Here is a 22,496-nt window from a genome sequence, read left to right as displayed (position 1 = left end):
AGCATAGAAATCTTTTGGATATTTTCTCAATATAATGTTGGCTTAAATGAAATTTTTTCAACATTTGATAGCTCCTTATGTGGAGTTGTCAATTCTTTCTCTCAGCTCATGTGTAGAGTACACCATATTACCTGGTTGACATATTTCTCAATAGTCTGCTTTGTTATTTCTTCCTTTAAAATGTACTTCCAGTCTGTGTCTTTTCCATCTCACACCAGGATTACTCCAGTAATTTTCTGGCCAGTCCCTCTGACTTTAGTGTTCTCCTTCTATACAGCACTGACAGAATGATCTTCCTAAAATACCACTTTGTAATAAAATTTCTCTGCTCCAGAACCTATAGTGAGCCCCTAGCAATAGTATCACTGCCAAATTTCTCTCTAGTTTTCAGATTTCTATAATCTGATATTTCAGATCATCCACTTTAATTTTCCATTTTCCCCTTATGTTGTCTTACATGTCGTTCTTCTACCACTCTTTGTTCATGCTCTTACCTGATCTCACAATGCCTTCCCTTTTCCTCTCCATCTGTTTCATTTTAGGAGTGATTTGGTTGCAAGAACCAGTTCCCACCCCAACAAGCTTAAGTAAAACTTTATGTTATTGGATAACACAGGGATACATTATACAGCCAAAATGAAGGAAACTATAGCTTAGTCACAAGAGAGTAAAAACACTAGAAGCCACTCAGAAATCAAAACATCTCCTCTTTCTCATGTCCTTTCTGAGGCTGCTTGTTTCTCATTTCTCTTTTTTCTTTCACTTGCCCTTCAATCATTGCTGCCCACCGGCCTCATTATATCATCTGACAGTTCAGGCAGCCAGTGGAGACTAACAAGAGTCTCTGGAGTTCCAATACAAATCCCTGGGCAAGACACTGGCCTCATCATTTTGGCCTGGAAATTGGTGTCGTGTGGGCACTGAGTAATTGCTTGTTTATATGAACATACTAGAATCCTTTTCTCATCCCTCTTCCCCCATAGTCGTTATTTTCTTATAGGTAAATCTTAATTGGAAGAGAGAATGCACAGGGATGAAAATTTAAATTTCCATAAATTAAATCTTAGGGTTTTTTTTTTTCTTTCCAGATTTTTTTGAAAATATGAACTGCCGAGAGAAGGAATGGGACACAAAACTAAGCACATTGTTTTATATTTCTGTTTTGCAAATTGGCATTTCATCACAGTGGCTGAATTCTTGGATACACTATATAGATTGTATACAGAACTGAGACTGATTTTGTACAGATTAGAATGATTGCTATGATCTTTGCTTTAAGAAATTTTTCTGCACTATTTGCACTAAAAATGTTTATTTATTGTTGATAAATCCTATCATATTTAAGTTCCATTGCTTTTCCTCTTATTATTGATTAAATGCGTATGCATGTAATTTTAGCTACTTTGCAATATTTTATAAAACCACTTCATTTGAATTTGTATTTTTAATTTGAAGTTGCCTCACTTCTTTTTCAAGAATGGCATATTTTTCTCTTCCTCTCAACCTTTTTTTGAAAAACTATTTTCAACTGTGGAAAAACCCTTATTTTTCTTTTTTTCTCTCTGGATGATAAAACTTTCAAAAGCAATTTGTTTTTAAATATCCTTCATGTCAGGAATCACCAAACCTGCCAATGTGCCATCTCAAGAAAGTAACTTTTAATACATCTACAATGAATCAAAAGAGTAAACCAGCTGCTCTTATATATTTTATTTTTTAAACTAAAGATACATTTTAGAAGCAATACAGGTAAATAAATATTTTACCTGATGGAAAAAAAAAATTGCTTTTCACCAAACCATTCCAACACAAACTTTCATGCTAATTTTTAAAAAATAAGTATCCAATGGGTTTGTAGTTGGATAAGGATATACTTTCTAAATTCCTAATATTAAAGTTAAAAACAATCTTTTTGTTAGTAAATAGAGGCACAAAAAAGTCAATGAATTATTCTGACCTTTACTGAGTCAGCTTTTCCTAAGAGAAAAGATATAGTAATAAGTAAAATTAATATTGAATGTTTAGGCAGTGCTAATTTTTAATGAATTTAGTTGAATTTTCTCTTTAATGTATACTGTGTTCAGCAGTTTGCTTCGATACTGTGTCACTGAATGAACACATTTCATAGGTAGCCCTAAAAGTTCATAAAGGAGAAAATCTTGAACTGTATATCTGAGGCTTGATAAGGTAGTATCCAAACCACAGACCACCTAATGCACATTTTTGTTAAATTTCATCCCAATGTGATTGTCATTCCAACACCAGCATACAGTACAGATTGTCTTTTCTTCATTCTTCTGTTCTTCCTGTACCTGTTTTTGGCAGTAAAATTTTAGGAAAACCACAATTATTTTCTTAGAATTGAAAAACAATATTTACTCTGTTTGTGGAAGGCAAATATTCACTTGGACTGTAAAGATACAATGTCGGATACAGAAAGTAACTTTTATTAATGCATGTCTTCCTGGCCAAGAGCATGCTTTAGATGAGGAAGGTATAATTATTACTGATATATAGGTGAGATATCTGAGGTAAAAGTTAAGTGTTTCAAATTTGTGACAGTCTTTTGGATATTCAGAAACCTTTCCTTACTGCACTGGCCATCAGTCAGAGCTCAATTTTCCCAGCATTCATTGCAGTAGAAGATATAACAGTCCCAGTCTTTTGGAAACCAACTATATTCCAGAGCAAGAGACCAGCAGACCATAGCCCTTCTAAAAGAACATTAATTTATTTGATCTACTAATTTTATTAAGCACCTACTAAGAATAAGGCATGTGGAAATAACTCAAATGTGGTTGAGGTGCTTATCTACCTTCCCCCCCCACACACAAAATTCTTAAATCATTTTCTTATAGAGTAAAATCTCTTCTCCATAATCATCTCAATGCTTTTTATTCTTTAAACTTGGACTATCCAAGTTTGATTCTATACCAGCTTGGATGGTAGAAGTTAACACAGCTTGGCTTCTCCTTCAAAATTAATTTATTAGATAATCTCCTTACAACCCAGTCATTAAATAGAGGAATTTGATCATAATTATCTGCATTTAACAAATAGATAAATTAGGGCTGGCCCGTGGCTCACTTGGGAGAGCGTGGGGCTGACAACATCAAGTCAAGGGTTAGGATCCCCTTACTGGTCATCTTTAAAAAACAAAATAACAAATAGACAAATTAGTTCAGATATAGGTTATATATATCACCCAGGATTGAAGGAATCTGCATTTGAATATGCCTGTGTGAATTCGGGTTCTGTTATTGCAATAGAAATTAAGTGATTTTTTTTTTTTTTTTTTTTTTGTAATTTTATGGCTATATATTTTTTCTTCATAAAAATTAGCCATATAAGAGAAGCAGTGCCATGGGAAAAAAGTAATGCATGCCAGAGTAGATATTCTGATTTTACTTTAATGTATAATAGAAGACTAGATGGAAATCAGAATTCTAGAGGAAAGCTTAGGAGTTACTAGACTTTTCAGGGTAGGAATTTGTCATGGTTAGAGATTTAAAGACTCAAAATAGAAGAAAGTTCTAAATCAATGAGATGTATACTAACTAACATCCATTTCAAAGTTGGAAAAACTAGGAATAAATTGAGACTAGGGAATTTATATCGGAATACGTTAACAAGTAGATTTGGTCATAATTTATATATGTTTAATGTGAAGGGCAGCTCAGGTTCATTTTTAGAAGAAAAGTAAACTCATTGTGTGCTCTTAATAAAAATGTATTCCATGGTTTCCCATCTCTTTTCCTCACCTACCTTTATTCTATAAAAAGTTAAATTATTAATTTGCCGAATTGTGATCAAAATTCTTACCTATTTCATATCAAATTTACCTATCACTAAATAATTGCTTGAGGTCTAAATATTATTAGTTAGGAAGTAATAAGCCTTGAGTCAATTTTACGTTGGTTTGTTCCCTATGCTTGAAACCACTGCCCTAAATAAAACAGTTCCTGATTGATGTTTGATTTAAAACGAAAAGGTAGTGTTAGAGATTTTAGTCTTGTTATACTGGTCATGCTCATTCAAGGCTGTGAAAGCACATTAAAGTTTTAATAACCAATAAGTATAACCTTTTATATAAATTTCAGTTTTAGATTGACTTCTAGTAAGTAGACAAAATGAACATGTACTTTATAATGTCTTGTAAAAAGGTTGAGGGACTAAAAAAAGTTTATGGCTTTTACGTGGAAGATGTCACATTAAAAAATTAAAATATCAAATATTTATACTTTGCTTTTCAAAAGAAATGCATAATCTTGTTTGGCATAGATACTATGTCATTTTTTTTTTTTTTTTATTTCTTATTATTTTTTTAAGATATATACTGCCAAATGGAAATAGTTAAAGTCACATCCTCAATATTTGGCAACAAAATTTCTAAAAGTGGTTAACTACAAGAATGGCATGAAGTGAATTATGTTATAAAAATGTAAAAGCCATTACCGAAGTATTTATCATTAGCATGGTATTCCCCTGTTAACATACAGTATATTGCAGAAAATGAATAAACATTCCTAGTACTTAATCTGGCAACTGCTCAGCAAAGAATGCTCAAATTTTATATTCTAAAAGAATTACATTTGCTTTTATTTTTACATTAACTGAGTACTTTTATATTACAGGTCTCTAATATATTAAAGTTAATTCTATTTTAAAATATGATGAGCAACACAATTATAATTATACTATGTTATTTCATTTATATACATTGCTACACTCCCTCCAAATCTTTCAGACTGGAAATTTCAGTAATATATCTTTCTTGCCTTTCTCTTTAACTTGTTTCCATTTCAGGAAAATTTAATACATTCTCCTATTAAAAATTTCACATATTTAAAATATTGAGGTAAGCTCTAAAAGTTAAGTTTAAATTAATCTTTTTACATTCTAGAATGTACTAATATTTTAAAACCATACAGAGTAACTATTATTTATCTCTGTCCAAACATGGCAATTTTTCTCCACTAACTTTTTTCAGATCAAAAGTTTAGGTCACCCAGTAAAGTTCCATTTTTTAATCATAGGACAGGGAAATGACTGTGCTTCAAATGTGCATTTTAACAAAACAAAACTCTTTTCAGAACTAACTTAGCACTCGGTGGTCATCAAATATTACTAATGATAATTAAATTATATTAACCAGTTACTTAAATTTCTAAAATGATAGATGACAAAACTTACTTCCCTCATTAAATAGACTTGATAACCAAGTTCTCTGGTTCTTAACTGGGATATTCCCTCACTGACTTTTACCTTACTAACTTTACATGGTTATACCTCAGGATCAGGCTGGTGACTCGCCCACACTGTCTTGGTAGTGTAGTCTCTGGAATAGTAATAAAAGGTTATTAAGAAAGGTAATATGATCTGAATTCATATGTAAGACCCACAGAATGAATGTTGCTTCTACTTTATTATGTATTATACCCATGCTAAAGAAAAAGTGACTTATAAGTTTTAGCAGTTTTTAAAAGATAAGGAGAAACAGAAGAGATTCCAGACAAATCCAACAAAATTATCTAAAAGTTAAAGTGATTATTATCCAAAGATCCTAGGAATATACCGATTAACCAAAAAGGGTGCATCTCAACAATGTACCCTGTTTTTAGAAATATTGATAATGGAGTCAGAAAGGAAAGGAAAGTCAAATGTATTAGAAAACACAAAATATGCATCTGGAGGTGAAATAAGAGGAAAGATCAAGATGATAACAGGTACAAGGGAAAGGGGTCCAGGGCTTTTTGAGAAGATGCATGCTGTGACAAGGCAGATTTACAGTGATAACCTCAGGTGATGACAGAAGTAATTGCTCTAGTGAATACAATTTTCATAGTCTAAAAGGAGTTTCAAATGGTGAATAATTTCCTTATATTTGATAAAAGAAATAGCTACTTCCTGTTCTTCAATGTCTAAAGAAACTAAGAGTTGGACATTTTTTTCCCTTTTCATACCTGCATTTTATAATTCTTGATCACACATACCATTTCTTGAGTTATTTTTATTTTAAATTGCACTGTTCCCTTATTTTTGGAAGTGTTTCTTGTATGTCCTTTACTTTGGAACTCCGAAGGAAAACTTCAGGCAGTGAGAAACACGGCCTCGTCGGAATCCCGGTCCTTGCTGCTGTCTTCGCTTGGTGCACACTCCCCACCACTTGGAGACCGACAGCTCAAATCCTCTACCCCAGACTCTTGATCACTGTTGGCTGATAGATCTGGATCTGAGCTTTTCAAATTGTCTTGGGTTAGAATCAGAGCAGAATCTTCATCACCTTGCGAAGGGCTCCTGGACGGAAATGATTTCATATTCCCACTGTAATCCTGGGGAGTGTTGGCTGTGCTGTTGTCTGAGGTAGAAAACCCTGACAGTTTGCTGGGTTCACTTTGCTTACTCTTCACTTTAGTGTGATTTAACTGGACTTTCTGGATTTTTTCCAGCCTCTAAAAAAGAGATAACAATTTCAGGGAAAAATCATAAATAATTTCTCATTTTTTATATATGCATGCCTTTAGTATTCATTACCTCCTAGCTGAGGATAACGTAAAGAACATAGGATTTAGATGGACATGGGTTCAAACCTAGACTTTATGACCTCGACAAAATAAATTCTGTGAGGTTTGCTTTCATCGTCTCTAATGTAAAGATGGTGAAAAATGGATTTGCTATAAATGCAAATAGGATAACACAGGTAAAGCACCTCGCAATTGGTAGTCTCCCTTCTTTTATACCTCCATGGTTTTGCACAATGATTTTCATCCTATGAATTCAACACACAGTTTTTAAAAATCGGGAATGAGGTGTTTATTATCTAATTTTTCTATTGAGATATAGTTCAGTTGCAATAAAATTCACCCTTTTAAAAAATATACAGTTAAGTGGTTTACAGGTTGTGCAACCATCGCTAATTCTAAAATATTGTCATTACCCCTCTGCAAAAAAATAAATAAAACACTATACTCATCAGAAGTCATTTCCCATTCCCTGCTCCCACATTTCCCTGGTAATTGACTTGCTATCTCTATGGATTTGCCTAGTCTGGATATTTCATACAAATGGAATCATACACTATGTGGCCTTTGGTGTCTGGCTTCTTTCACTTAACTTTGGTCCTCAAGGGATCATCTGTGTGGTAGCATGTATCAGTACGTCATTCTTTTTTATGGCTTAACAGTATTCCATTACATGAGTATACCACATTTTCTTTCTCCATCAGGTCATGGACATTTGGGTTGTTGAAAATACCTTTTACCAGATTTCATTCTTTGTTGTTAGCAGGAGAGATGTTACATGATAAAGTATTACGTATTCATTCAAAAGGCATTCATGTAAATTATTATCTATAAAAGTACTGTGCTGGCAATATGAGGAACAGAGATAAATACATATCCAGCCAGAAAGAACTTGGGAGTGTTACAGCAAAGAGAGGCAGAGTTCATGTAATGCAGGAATTTGGAAGAGGCAAAAGCTATTTAAGAGGGATCGGTTAGAAGACAGCAGAGTACCTTTCAGTGAGGAAGGAGCATTTCAACAACTGTAAAAGAATTAAAATTGGCTCTTCTGATGGTTAGTAAGTGTTCTTGGCAGGAGGGATGGTGAGAGGAAAAACATGAAAGTAGGAAAGTGTCAATTGTGTACAAAAAGGAGAAACAGTTAAATTTTAGCAAGGGGCACAGTGGAGAATAAAGTTGAAAAAGTGGATTAGACTGGATTATGGGAAAAAACTCAAATGCCAGGCTAAGGAATTTTGACTGTTATAAGGAAATAAGAGCCAAAGTTTTCAAATTAAGTTATTTTAGACATTCTAAATAATTTTTTAAATTATTACTTTAACAAAAAGAATAGAATCCTATGATTTTCACAAAGCTTGGGTGTCTTTAGGAAGAGTAAATAAAACTGGCCCAGTGACGACATGAGAGGATTTTAAATGGCAAAAGGTCGAGCTTCCATCATGGCTCAGAATTCTATGAATGTTACCTGTGGTTCACTTTGGTTCTCTGCATAAGTCTTTAATTCAAATCTCTCAGCCCTGGGGACAATTCACAGTCATTAGAGCCCAGGCATTAGGACTTCTTGTGAGGTGATGATTTTGATACACAGACAAGGTTAGAAATTACTCCAATAATGTAAAATGTAATGACAGAAGGCAGAGCTTTCCATATAGGTCCAAAGACATCTTGTTTGACCCTGGAAGATTTATACTAGAGTAAGATTTACACTTAGTTCAAAAATCCTCAAAACCAACAGTTTAACTTTGTTAATCTGTTTTATCTGTCTGCCTCCCATATACACTTGAGTTTGCAACCCTAGACTTAAGATCTTTCATATTTATATCTTGAAAGGTGATGTTTTCTAGAATATTGGGGAAACAGGAGTGAGCCTCACCAGCTACCTCCATTGTTGGGGACCTTGAACCATATGCACCATTTCCCCCAAGCCATCGTTATCAGTGGTGACCTGCAGGTGACTCCGCTGGAAAAATAGACTTAGAATTCAACATGTGATATTTTACCAACCTTTATTTAGATGTTCACCAATCTGAAAGTAGGAAACTGGAAGTTCTCTTCCTGTCACACTATTGTTTTATGAGGTATAATGTCAACCTTAACTGTTGACAGCTTCCCAACCTTCCTCCTAATACTTTTTTCTACACTACATATGATCTTTTTTTTAAAAAAAAAAAGCTTTCATCATGTTTAAAACATTGAGCCTCAGTTCAGAATTCTGGTCCCACTCCCAGACAGCAGGACTTCACTGCCAGCAAGTGAATGACATGGTGATGTATGGTGTTTAAGAAGATGAATGAAACATTGAAGCAAAGAATCCAAGTGGGTTTGATGATCAACTAACTAGAGTGGTATCACTGAAAACAAAGCTATATACAATTAAGAAAAGCACTTAAGTATATTATAACCTTCCTAGCCAAGTACCCCAGAAGTTACAGAAGCCAAAATATACATGGTTTATATCAATGTCAGCTATTATCACTTATAAATTAATATAATCTTATATAATTCATAAAAGTGGAGAAATAGATTTTTACCACAAGTGTGTGTATCTGATTTTATTCTTTCACTTTTCTCACACTTTCTCCAGAATTAATTTTAATACTCCGAAATAACTGTGACAAAAAAAATTGACCTATAGAAGGAACAGCCAACTAGTTAAGCAAACTATGGAAGTGAGCAACAAGCCAGATGTCTAAAATGTATTAAATGCCAAGGTTTGGGCTTCAGTTATCTGGGTGCTCACCTGGGTGGGGTTGTGCTTTACGTAATCCACTGGCTAAATATGTGAAACAGCTATGTTGCCACATTTTAGGTACTGAGTCTTGAAAGGCTTCCCTGGAGCCGTGCTCTTTAAAAACTAAGCACAGAAAATAGATTAACGATAGCAAGTGTGTCTTACTTCTTCTAGGGCCTCTAGTTCTTCCTCCAGCTGCTGAGTTTCCTCCTTCACTGCCATAAGGTAATCTGTAACTGACTGTCGGGGCTGCATTCCCTTTTCGAAGCGGTTGTACATTCCACTCCAGAACCTGGGAAGGATGGCAGAGCTTGATGATACCAGCATATCACATTCTAAAAATTCACATCCTCAAGTCTTAAGGAATCTTTAATACTACAGTCCCACGGTCTTAATAATAACCAAATGCAAATTACAGGCTTGAAAAAACTGAAAATTGAAAATTAAGGTATTAATTTCATATTGATGTTTTCTTTTTCTTGGATCAGTAAACTTTTGGGAGAGTTCATGAAGCATCTACTTCTATATGTGACACTGAATTAGGAGGCACATAATGTATTTTTGTAAAATATGAGGTGTCTTAACAAAGTTCATGGAAAGATTTGTATTATCTTTTAATTCCATTTTTCCATAAACTTTTTAAAGTACCGTCATAGATTAAAAAAGCCTGTTGCCATTTACTTTTTTTGTTTGTTTTAAGAAAATGGTTCTTAATTTTGAACTTCAAAAATTAGTGACTGTATGGGCCGAGCCCGTGGTGCACTCAGGAGAGTGCGGCGCTGGGAGCACGGTGACGCTCCCGCCACGGGTTCGGATCCTATATAGGAATGGCCGGTGCACTCACTGGCTGAGTGCCGGTCACGAAAAAGACAAAAAAAAAATATTAGTGACTGTACATTTAGAATCTCTCAGCTGCAAAGGGAGTTTTCTAAACATGGAGTTTTTAGCTTTTGTTTTATCACAACCACCAAAACTTGACATTTGCAATAAATCCTCCCTTTTTATCCTACACAATAAAGCATACTGGAATGCAAATGAGAATAAAGTGTTATTACAGGAATATCCTTAGAACCACTCATTTATTTAGAAAAAAAAGTACTTTGAGGGCAGGGACTTGGTGTCATTCATTGTTTTACCCACAATATCAGAATAGTGCTTGATCCTCAATAAAATACTTGTTGACTGGCTATTAATATAAATTATTTGTAGTAAAACTGATTACAGTGTGCCTCAACAGCTCTTAAAACTGCTGCTTTACATAAACCATGGAGGCTTTTTTTAGTATTATAGAATTAGTAAAATAAAATTCCATAAAATAAAATTCTGGGGAAATAATTATAAATAATTAAAAACAAAAACATCTTAAGGAATAAAAACTACAGAGAAAGAAAAGTGTGTGTTGGGAATGCAGGGAGAAGGAATGTGGTTTTTCGGTTTATTCTGTTTGTCCTTTTGCTGATCTCTACATCATTCTTCCATGTCATACAAGCCTAAAGAATAAGCCAAAGGACAAAATAAAACACGCATATCTAGTACAGACCTACCAGAATCTGTAGGACGCCACCCTGCTCTTCCCATCCCAATATATACAATCTTAAGTAATTTATTTCCGTAAGAGAAATATTTCCACCTGGACTTGATTCAGCAGAGACAAAAAGCTAAACAACTTCATGATCACTATCAAAACTTATGATTCCACATTTGACTTAGAAGGCTCTCATTCATTCTTTCCTTCCTTCCTTCCTTCCTTTCACTTTAAAAAAAATAAACTGGAACTGAGATTTTTAAGACATCATTATTATAAAACACCAACTTCTGAAGAGAAATCCACATTTAGAGGAAATAGAGTAGGAGCGTAGACACCGGCAAAAATACCAGATCTGATATTCAAGTATCTTTCTCTGGTGCGTTTTGTGTCCAAAAAAGCCTTGACGCTTAGTGTTTCATACACTTTGGCCTCCAAAAGTTAAGCAGTGCCAGGATCCAAGCTAGACATAGCCAGACAGTTCCTAGAGGTTTACATACTTGTACATGAAGTTGCAAGGTGCTGTAGGGAGATGAAGGGTTCCCTGCATCTGACTGTGATCAGCTCTAAATAGAGGATTCAGATAGTCAGCCCGATTCTTCCACAGGTGAGCCCATAAAGAGTATGTTCTTTCTTGAATCCTGTTATAAAGAAAATAAGTCTGAAAATGACCTATCTTGGTTCTTAAGAATAGTAGATATATAATATTAAATCTAAAAAGGAACTGGTCTTTGTTATCTGACTATCGAGTGCCCCTGTTCTGTAGCAGGGAAATTGACCATCTTTGTGGCTTCATGGTAGTGGAAGACTGTAATAACCTCAACTCCTCTACTATCCGTACTGGCCTTCACAAAATGTTTCATTCCTCTGAGTAAAACAAAACTGCTTTGTAATTTTTCAGGGTTTTTTTCCCCAATAGTCATTGAACATTTATTATTTTCCAGGCATTATTCTAACTACTTCCATGTTTTCTCTCATTCAGTCCTCACTGAATTCCTGAGATGTGTCCATTTTACAGATGAGGAAACTGAGAAATAGATTAAGTAGTTTCCCAAAGTCCCAAAGCTAGTGAGTGGAAAGCCAGGATTCAAACCCAAGCAGATACCATTAAAATTGGCTAGTCTAGTACAACAAGCCACAAAAATCTAGGGAAACAGGTGAGCCTAAAGGATGCACTCTCCTACTTTGAAATCTCTCCATTTATCAGGAATTGCACTTGAAGTTCCTTGGAGAAGAACTAGTATCCACTGGAAAAAGTAATTTTACCATTCAACTCAGACTGTATAAAACTACTGGGGTCTATTCTACTTGAATGGATCATTTCCAAAATGAAATCTGATGATGCTGTATATACCACAGTTAAAATCATTTTATTCAACGAAAATTTCAAAAATGATCTTTCATTCGCACTTCCTAAATCACTCTGTTGTTAAGTTTTTGACTTTATTCTTTATTTTAAAGTCCACGTTTTTATCTACTTTTATCCTTGGATAAAGCAATACAGTTTTAATCTGAATAAACAGTGGTTTAAGTTTCAAATTTGCTATCCCAGTTATATATTCTTATTATGACAGTATATCCAAAGATGTCTTTTTCCTGTTAAATGCAAAAACATTTTCTCTGACTCCAGAAAGCTTCTTTTAAATATTAGTGTATCAAGTGTACCAACCCATGTATATCAGGGAGAAATTGGGGGCTGTGGATTCAATGTCCCTCCAGAACTCACCGAAGTGTGACCCCCCCCATTGCAACAGTGCTAAGAGGGGGGGAAATCCGATGTTGGTATTTGAAAGGTGGGGCCTATAGAAGGTGATTAGATTGCGAGGACTGTGGCCTTGTGAGGATTGATTCTTTCATGGAGTAACGGGTATGGTTCTGACAGCTTCATAAGGAGGGCAAGTGAGAAGCTTAGCTGATTCTTGCTCAGCCTGTTCCCTTGCCATGTGATATACTCTGGTTACCACGGGATCCTGTGGAGAGTTCAACCCAGAAAAAGGCCCTCACCAGATGCATTCCCTGGACTGTGGACTTCCCAGCCTCCAAACCCTAAGAAATAAATTTCATTTTCTTATAAATTACCCAGTTTCAGGTATCCTATTAAAAGCAACGAAATGGACCAACACACTGGGGGAAAAAATGAACCTGTACACATCTTTATTAGTTGATGACATTTAAACCATTTAGGAAATGATGCTGAGAAAAAAAAAAGAACTTCAGTCTCTCAGTATAGATATGGGACTAAATGAAAGTCTTTACAATTATGAAAGGCCACGTGAAATTCTCAATCACCAAAATCTTTACATGAAAGTTAAACACCAAAACACTTACTTGAGTTCTTGTCTCTCCTTTTGGCTGTTACATAGGAAGTTTCCAAACTGGCAGGAATAAACATGATGCTGAATATGAATCAAAAATCTCTCACTGAACTCAAAGGCACAGGGAAACTGTTCCATCAACTGCCAGACACACTCAATGAACTGATCAATAACTGGAGAGATTTCTTTTGGGTCACCATCTAGATTGCCATATCTATAAAACAAAGTATTAGGGACTTTTCAAGGTACGTTGTTTTTTTGTTTGCTTGTTTGTTTTAAATTCAAAAGCTATACATGCAAAAACAATCATAAAAGCAACCCTAGTTCCTAAATAAATCTCATCTCATAAACTCGAAATGAAGTGGAAAATAACTTTTCAAATTCTAATTTTAAGAGAAACTTCATAGGGAAGATCTGGATAGAAAAGGGCCATGTTCATGTTATAGTTACGGAAGAAAGTGTTAGTGCTAGAGATAAGATTCAAGGAAACTCTATAGAAAAAGAGCACTCTTTAAAGCAAACTTTAAAAGTACATTAGAACTTCTGAAGTAAGTCTTTCAGTTTATTTTAATTAGTGACTATTGGGGGAGTGCGAAGAAATGTCTAAGCAACTTCTGGGTTTTTCACCTTTGCATTGTTTAGTTGAGAAGAGATGAGGAAGAAAGGCAACTTGAGAAAACAGTGATTTCCCAAGTTTCTAGGGATAGTCCCATTTCTACATAAATCAAACATGTCACATTATTTATTTAAATGTGACCACAGATTCCACATATAACTTTATATCTCCCATATCCTTGTTTGTTAAGAACACATCAGAATCCTCTCCCTTACATTTGTACTGATTTTAAAATGAAGACTGTGCAGCCCTTTACACTATTATGTGATTTATAGAAAAAATCCAAAGGGGTGCTTTTGGTGCCATTAAAAACAAAATAACACAGAACTTCATCTTCTCAGCAATGGATAATCAATTTAGGAAGAGAAATGAGCAATGATCAGTTTAAAATTTTTCCCAAGAGTGGAAACATTAAAAATTGTCTGGAAACTTCTAGAACATTTTAGTTCCTCTCCCCTTTGGTAGATTTAAAAAGGGTTGCTTAATATATTCTTTCCTCACCAGCAATTATTCAGCCATCCTTCAGCCATTTCCATATTCTTTCTGTCATGTCTTCTATCTCAGAGATCCTAACTGCCTAACTGCCTAGCAGATAGTAGAACCCCAAAACTGAAAATAACAGTGCAATCTTAAGAAGTTCACTTAATTGTTGGGGGCTTTAATTTTCTCATTTATGGAATCACTGTGATTTCCTAGAAAAAAATTATAAAAATAGAATTCCAGAAAACCACGGAACTAATGACCAATTAGTGCTAAATGCAAAAACTACAAAAATCAATATGGCAGTTGCATGAATTTAGAATTTAATTTAGAAAAACACATTGAAAGAGTTAAGATGCACAGGGTCCTAGGCAGGCACCACTGGCAGCCCCCACCACCCAGAAGAAGGCAGGAGCATATACAGGGTCCAAGGCAGGAGCCGTGAGCAGTCTCCATCACCCAGAAGAAGGCAGGAGTATGTACAAGGTCCTAGGTGGGAGCCGGGGGCAATGCCCACTGCCTGGCAAAAAGCAGGAGCATGCACAGGAGCCATGGGCAGTACCCCATACCCTCCGGCAGAAGGCAGGAGCACACCAAAAACACCATTTCCATATGGGTGGACCACCACAGTCACCACCACAGCCATGACCGCTGCAAAAGTGGCTCACAGCCATGGCCACTGTGCAGGTGGCCCACCAGCCACTCAACTGCACTGACACAAGGACAGTCACCAGCGCAGACCAGAAAAAGAAGAGGAAGTCTCTCTCCTCAAAGCCCACTCCAGAGTAACAGAAGAAGCAACTGCTCTACTGCATGACCAGACATTAACATAGATACTAGAAATACAAGAATATATGATGCCACCAAAAGAATACAAAAATTCTCAAATACCAGACCCTATAGAACAAGACTAGAAATGACTAAAAAGGAATTCTGAGTAACTATCTTAAGGAAACTCAGTGAGATAAGAGAAAATCCTGTAAGACAACACAATGAAATGAGAAAAAATATCCAGGATATGAAGGAGGAAATTTACAGAGATTATTAATACCTTAAAAATGAATGCAACAGAATTCCTGAAATTGAAAGATGCATTCATTGAACTAAAAACACAACCAAGCTTAACCAGCTGAATAGACCAAGCACAAGAAATAACTTCCGAACTCAAAGATGGTATTTATGAACCCAGGCAGACAAAAAAATGGAAGAAAGAATTTAAAAATAGGAAGATTGTCTTAGAGAGCTAACAGACAAACTTAAGCACAAAAACGTTTGAATCATGGGTGTTCCAGAAGGGGAGGAGAAAGGTAAAGGCACTGAAAATCTATTCACTGAAATAATAGGGGAAAACTTCCCAAGTATAGGGAGAGACACAGACCTTCAAATCCAGGAAGCTCAAAGATCCCCAAACAGATTCAATCCAAAAAGATCCTCTCTGAGACACACTGTAGTCAAACTGGCAAAGTTCAAACACAAAGAGAATCGTAAAAGCAGCAAGAGAAAAGCATCAACTCACCTACAAGGGAGCCCTCATCATACTAACAATGGACTTCTCAACTGAAACTCTACAGGCAAGAAGAAAATGGGATGATATATTCAAAATACTATAAGAAAAAAACTACCAGCCGAGAATATTATACCCAACAAGGTTATCCTTCAGAAATGAGAAAGAAATAGTGTATTTCCCAAACAAAACCTGTGAGAGTTCATCACCACATGACCAGCCCTGCAAGAAATTCTCAAGGGAGTCCTGAATCTGGAATCTGAAGAACAATAATCACTACCATGAATATACAAGTAAGAACAAAACCCACTAGTAAAACACAAATGCAAAAGAGAAATATCAAAGAAACTAAATCTTACCACCTCAAAGAAACCCAACCAACATTGAAGACCAATAATCAAAGGAGAAGAAAGGCACTAAAAATACTTAAAATATCTAAATGAAATCTCATAAAATGCCAGGAATAAAACAATTCCTCAATAATGACCCTCAATGTAAATGGATTAAATTCTCCACTCAAAAGACAGACTGACAGATTAGATGAAAAAGCTAAAACCGATTATATGCTGTCTACAACAGACTCATCTCCCTGGTGAAGATGCATACAAACTTAATAGTGAAGGGATGGAAAAAGACATACCACACATATGGAAACCAAAAACAAGCAGAAGTAACTATTCTTATACTGAATAAAATAGACTTTAAACCAAAAACCATGAAGAGAGAACAAAGAAAGCCACTATATGATCATAGAGGGATCTATCCAACAAGAAGAAATAACAATCATAAATTTATATGCACCCAACACTGGAGCACCCAGATATATAAAGCAAACACTATTAGACTAAAGAAAGAGATAGACCCAAATATTATAATAGTTGGGGACCTGAACACCCCTCTCTCTTCATTGGGCAGATCATCCAGGCAGCAAATCAACAAAGAAACACAGGATTTAAAACACACTTTAGACCAATTTGACCTGGCAGATACCTACAGAATATTTCATCCAACAACTACAGAATATACATTATTCTCATCAGCACATGGAACATTCTCCAAGATAGACCACGTGTTAGGTCATAAATCAAGTCTCAATAACTTTAAAAAAAACTGAAATCATTTCAAGTATCTTTTCAGACCACAGTGGAAACTAGAAATTAATAACAAACAAAACCCAGGACACTATACAAGTACATGGAAATTAAACAACAGGCTCCTGAATGACCTATGAGTACAAGAAGAAATTAAACAGGACATCTAAAATTTTCTAGAAAACAATGAAAATGAAAAGACATCATAACAAAACCTATGAGATACTGCAAAAGCAGTACTAAGAGAGAAATTTATAGAAATAAATGCCTACATCAAAAAAATAGAAAGATTTCAAGTAAACAACCTAACCCTATAAGAACTAGAAAAACAAGAGCAATCCAATCCTGAAGTTAATAGATGGAAAGAAATAATTAAGATTAGAGCAGAACTAAATGATATAGAGACAAAAAAAGACACAAAAGATCAATGAAACAAAAACTTGGGTTTCTGAGAAGATAAACAAAACAGACAAATCATTAGCTAGATTAACAAAAAGAAGAGAGAAGACCCAAACTACAAAAATCAGAAATGAAAAAGGAGACATTAAAACTGATACCACAGAAATATGAAAAATCATTAGAGACTATTACAAACAACTCTATGCCAACAAATTTGAAAATCTGGAGGCTATGGATAAATTTCTGGACACATACAAACTACCAAGACTGAACCAAGAAGAAACAGAAAACCTAAACAGAAAAATAACAAGTAATGAGATTGAAGCAGTAATCCGCAGTCTCCCTACAAAGAAAATCCCAGGAACCAGATAGATGGCTTTACTGCTGAATTCTAACAAACCAGGAATGAATACCAATTCTCCTCAAATTATTCCAAAACACTGAAATAGATGCCACTCTCCCAGACTCATTCTATGAGGCCAGCATCACCTTGATACCAAAACCAGACAAAGATACAACAAAAAAAGAAAACTACAAACTAATATCTCTGATGAACATAGATGCAAAAATTCTCAATAAAATATTAGCAATTAGAATATAGCAACACATTAAAAAAATTATACAGGATGGTCAAGTGGGATTCATCCCAGAGATGCAAGGATGGTTCAACATACACAAGTCAATAAATGTGATATACCACATTAATAAAATCAAGGATAAAAACCATATGATTATCTCAACAGATGCAGAAAAAGCACTTGACAACTTTCAACATTCCTTCATGATAAAGATTCTTAGCAGGAGAATATCTCAACACAAATAAATCCATCTATGACAAGCCAACTGCCAACATCATAATGAATGGGGAAAAACTTAAAAGATTTTCTTTTAAGAACAGGAACAAGGCAATGAGGCCCTGTCTCACCACTCCTATTTAACATAATACTGGAGGTACTCGCCAGAGAAATTAGGCAAGAGAAAAAAGTAAAGGGCATCTAGATTGGAAAAGATGAAGTCAACTGTCCCTATTTGCAGATGACATGATCCTATACACAGAAAAACTAAAAGACTACCAAAAAACTCTTAAAGCTGATTAATAATTTCAGTAATGTTGCAGGATACAAAACCAACACCCCCAAATCAGTTGCATTTATATTCTCCAATAATGAACAAAAAGAAAGAGAAATCAAGAAAGTAAGCCCATTTACAATAGTCACCAAAAAACTAAAATACCTAGGAATAAATTTAACCAAGGAGGTGAAAGATCTCTACAATGAGAACTATAAATCACTACTGAAAGAAAGAGAACACAAAAAAGTGGAAAGACATACCATGCTCCTGTTGAAGAATCAACATTGTGAAAATGTCCATACTACCCAAAGTGATCTACAGATTCAAAGCAATCCCCATTGAAATACCAATGACATTCTTCACAGAAAGAGAAAAAACAATCCTAACATTCAAATGGAACAACAAAAGACCCCGAATAGCCAAAGCAATCCTGAGCAAAAGAAAATAAAGCCAGAGGGACAACACTACCTGACTTCGAATTATACTACAAAGCTATAGTAACCAAAACAGCATGGTACTGGCATACATATAGACACTTGGACCAATGGATCAGAATAAAGAACCCAGAAATCAACCCACAGACTTATAGCCAACTGATCTTTGCCAAAGGCAACAAGAATATACATTGTGGAAAAGATTGCCTCTTCAATAAGTGGTGCTGGGAAAATTGGACATCCATATGCACAAGAATGAAACTAGACCCGCACCTCTCACCATATACCAAAGTCAACTCAGAATGGATTAAAGACTTAAGTATAACACCTGAGACTAAAATTACTAAGGGGAAATATAGAGAAAACACTTCCGGAAGTAGGATTGGGCAAAGAATTTATGAATAAGAGCCCCAAAGCACAAGCAACAAAAAAATAAATAACATGGGTGAACTTAGAAAAAATTATGTTAAGCGAAATGAGCCAGGCACAGAAAGGGAAATACTGCATGTCCTCACTCATAAGCGGGTGCTAAAAAAGAAAAGAAAGAAAAATACAACAATTCCTTGAATTTTCAGAAGGAGAGAACAGAACTGAGGCCACCAGAGGTGGGAAAGGGGGAGAGTAAGGAGGGATTAGGGAGAAATTGGTAAAGGGCCACAAAAAATGTTCACATTGTGTAACAATAAAAATAAATAAATATATTTTTTTTAAAGTTAAAAATATATATCAAAATATCTAATGAAATTATTCCTAACAATGTACCTAAATTTAAATTTAGACTAAGTACAGCTACAACACTTAAGATTCAGAAATTAGAGAACCCTGGAACACAGGACAAGCATTATCATCAACATTAACAAAAAAACAGTTTCTGTTTGTTGAGGGCCTGCTATATGGGCCAGGCATGGAGCTGTGCTAGTTACGTATACTTTTTTAAAATCCTTTTTACAACCCTATGGAGGGAGGATGTCCCCATTCCACAGAGGGGAGACCAAAGGTCAGAGAGGACAGATGCCCAAGATCAGACAGTAAATACCACAGCCTGGGTGTGGAGTTGGATGTTTCTGGCTCCACAGCCTGTGTCACTGTCCTACATCACCTCTCCAGAAACATCTGGGACACCCTTCACTTTGACACAATTTGGTCCTCACTGAGAAAGATCAAAGAAACTGTCCCACAGGCATTTCAGAACATGTAGCCTAAAGGCAATGTCTGCATTTCTAAGAATAATTTAGTAAATGAAAATGGTATGAGTAAGGGAGAACGGATCCTTTCTAGGTCACTTAATGAAGACGCACTTGCTCTCTCTTATGGAACAATTTAACATTAGTTAGTTCTGCCCAACAAACACCTAGAGCAACCAGAGTTAAGCTTCATTTATCTGTGACACAATTACAAAAAAATTTAAACTTTCTGAATAAGATAAACAAAGCAAAAAACCTTATAAAAACAAGGCTATTTTCCCCCAGACACTCGGAAAACTTCAAAAGCAGTGTTTTTATTCTAAACATTCAAAACAACAGATTTTTAAATATATCTTACCTGTGATTAAACTTATGACCAAAGGAAATCCAGTCCTTTTCAACTAATACCTACATAGGAAAGAATATAAATATCATGGAGAGAAGCAAACAATGGAAAATAAGAGACCACAACCTATAATGCTGAAGGATTCAGAGGTACTTGGAGCAGAAGTCACTATCCCCAGGTAACCTGCAAATGAATGAGGACACATTATCCTCCAATACAAAGTGCATACAAGAAGAGCAAAGTTGAAGGTCATCCGTAGGAAAAATGGGGATGGATGTATGAAAATTTAATAATTCCACCCACTGCGGCCTCCTATATGCCAGGGGCTGCTCGTTTGCTTCACATATTATCTCATTTAATTGTGAGAGAGGTATTATCATCACTCCCATTTTACAGAAGAGGAGACGGAAACAAAGAGAGGTTAAACATTCACCCAAGATTGTGCTACTAGGCAGAGGAGGATGCCACTTCATAACCTAGCCCTCTCCACTCCAAACCCCATCTCTTAACCAGTATGTCATGCTGCCCCTCAATACAATGTAAAATACCAACCTTTTAACAAGAACTATCAGGAAAGCTGTTTAGTGATCTTTACCACACAGTAGAAGAATTTTAAAATGATGGGGTTAGGGGTGTATTAGAAGTTTCAGCCCTGCTCTTGAATTAGGGTTAACATGAGGTTATAGTCTGAAATGGTCTGGATTTTTTCTTTTAAAATGTCTAATCACATAATAGGAAATAGTCTCATCAATATTACCAATGCTTTAAAATGGCCAGAGGTTTCCCCTAAAAAATATGGACTGGTTGAAGTCTGTCCTTGACAACTTTAAAGGCATTTTCTTTGGGTTGTTAAGTTTAATGTTTTATTGGGGTGAAATTAGAATGAGTCATTGGCAGAAAAAGATGGTGTGCACGAGAAAGGCCCCGTGGCAGCATGTGACCAAAAACTCCTCCGCTCTCCAAATGTAAATGAAGAAAGCCAGCCTTCTCCTGGAATCAGTCCCAAGAGGAGTCTAAAGCAGGAGTGTCCCTCTGAAGCTTCAGTGCTGTCAAATATAATTGGAAGTTCTTAGACACTTCCATAAAAAGAAAAAAGAAAAAGAAAAAGCCCAAGAGAGGAAGCCTGCCTCGTCTCTCTTGCCCCAGAGTGTCAGCTCATATCACTTGATAAAGAAGATCTAGCAGTAAAGATAATTCACTAGGGCTCCTCTGTCAGCATCTGTTCCTAGCACGAATTCAGGATTCACTGAAGCACTTTCTACCAAATCATGGTTCAAGTGACAGGTACCAGGTTATCTCCTAGTTGCTAAGAAGTCCCCTGAACTCATTTTAAGGAAGTTGTACCAGCGTAGCCAAAACTTCACCACCCTAGGTGACTGCACAAATAGTCTGTAGCTGGAAGCAAAATGTTGCATACTGATACACACCTAAAAGGTTCAAACTCTAGAAGCTGTATTCATAATTTCAGTAAAAAACACAAAAACACTGGGACGTTCAGTATTTTCATCCAGAGTAGTGAAGGACTAAAAAATATAAAACCTGGAAGTAAAAACTGTTTTTCCTCCTAAGGACTTTTTGCACACACAACACAGAAAATTTTTTTCTCCAAATATTTTTTCTGAAAAGTGTTTTCTGTTAAATATTCAGTATATCTCAAAGTTAAAATACTAATGAGCAAATAATATACAAAGCTCACTGTTTTACAAACTACTAAATATATTTTATATTTGCCGCCAAATTCACATTTCAATAGCATTGATTTGAATTGGTTTCAATATCCCAGAAATGCACCTTTTTACTTCAAGCCTCTTTTACCTTTTCCCCTTTAATTAACCTTGCTGATTCTACTAAGAGAAAAATAACACTGATGAGAAAAAAAAAAAAAAAAGCTGCCAAAAGAGACGTGCATTCCTGATCAAGGCAGTGCCCCTGGGAGCAGCCCGGCTGCCACACTCACCATGAAGCCCTTCAGCGTCCGGTAGTGCGGATCCAGCAGAAGGCTCGCCACTGAGCACACCTGAGCAGTTCTGTCCCAGCCGTCAGAACAGTGCACAAGCACACTCGCCCCTTCCTCGGAAACTGCCTGAAAACCACAGGATTGGCAAATGGTCACAAAGAATGGCCATAAAAAAGAAAAATCTCTGATCAGAACTAGGTTTGGTTATATACTTACAGAAGGAAACAAAACTGTTCATTCATTTATTCGGTGTTTATGCCCCAACTAGTTAGGGCAGAGCCAAGGAGTGGCTTGGTTCTGGGAGCTGAAGCTTTTCCTCTCC

At 35.7% G+C, this 22,496-nt stretch overlaps 2 protein-coding genes across 6 annotated transcripts in view; one reads left to right on the top strand and one right to left on the bottom strand.

Moving 5' to 3' along the window:
• Positions 1-1,350, top strand: part of VPS37A (VPS37A subunit of ESCRT-I) — a 32,191-nt gene extending 30,841 nt beyond the window's left edge. For all 5 annotated transcript variants that reach the window (XM_063077516.1, XM_063077514.1, XM_063077513.1 and 2 more), the window contains one exon: positions 1,089-1,350. The gene's annotated coding sequence lies outside the window, so the exon portion shown is untranslated. The remainder of the gene's footprint in view (positions 1-1,088) is intronic.
• Positions 1,351-6,027: 4,677 nt separating this feature from the next.
• MTMR7 (myotubularin related protein 7) overlaps positions 6,028-22,496 on the bottom strand; it is a 65,293-nt gene continuing 48,824 nt past the window's right edge. Inside the window, exons 6-11 of the mRNA XM_063076805.1 lie at positions 22,175-22,300; positions 20,230-20,279; positions 13,106-13,306; positions 11,278-11,418; positions 9,418-9,544; positions 6,028-6,452 (exon numbers count right to left, since the gene is read on the bottom strand). Coding sequence (XP_062932875.1) covers positions 6,090-6,452; positions 9,418-9,544; positions 11,278-11,418; positions 13,106-13,306; positions 20,230-20,279; positions 22,175-22,300 — 1,008 coding nt within the window. The 3' untranslated portion in view covers positions 6,028-6,089. The remainder of the gene's footprint in view (positions 6,453-9,417; positions 9,545-11,277; positions 11,419-13,105; positions 13,307-20,229; positions 20,280-22,174; positions 22,301-22,496) is intronic.

The sequence above is a fragment of the Cynocephalus volans genome, chromosome 13 (genome assembly GCF_027409185.1).
Source record: "Cynocephalus volans isolate mCynVol1 chromosome 13, mCynVol1.pri, whole genome shotgun sequence".
Classification (NCBI taxonomy): Eukaryota; Metazoa; Chordata; class Mammalia; order Dermoptera; family Cynocephalidae; genus Cynocephalus; species Cynocephalus volans.
Note: the sequence above shows the minus strand (reverse complement) of the source record. Positions and strands in the feature narration are given on the sequence as shown.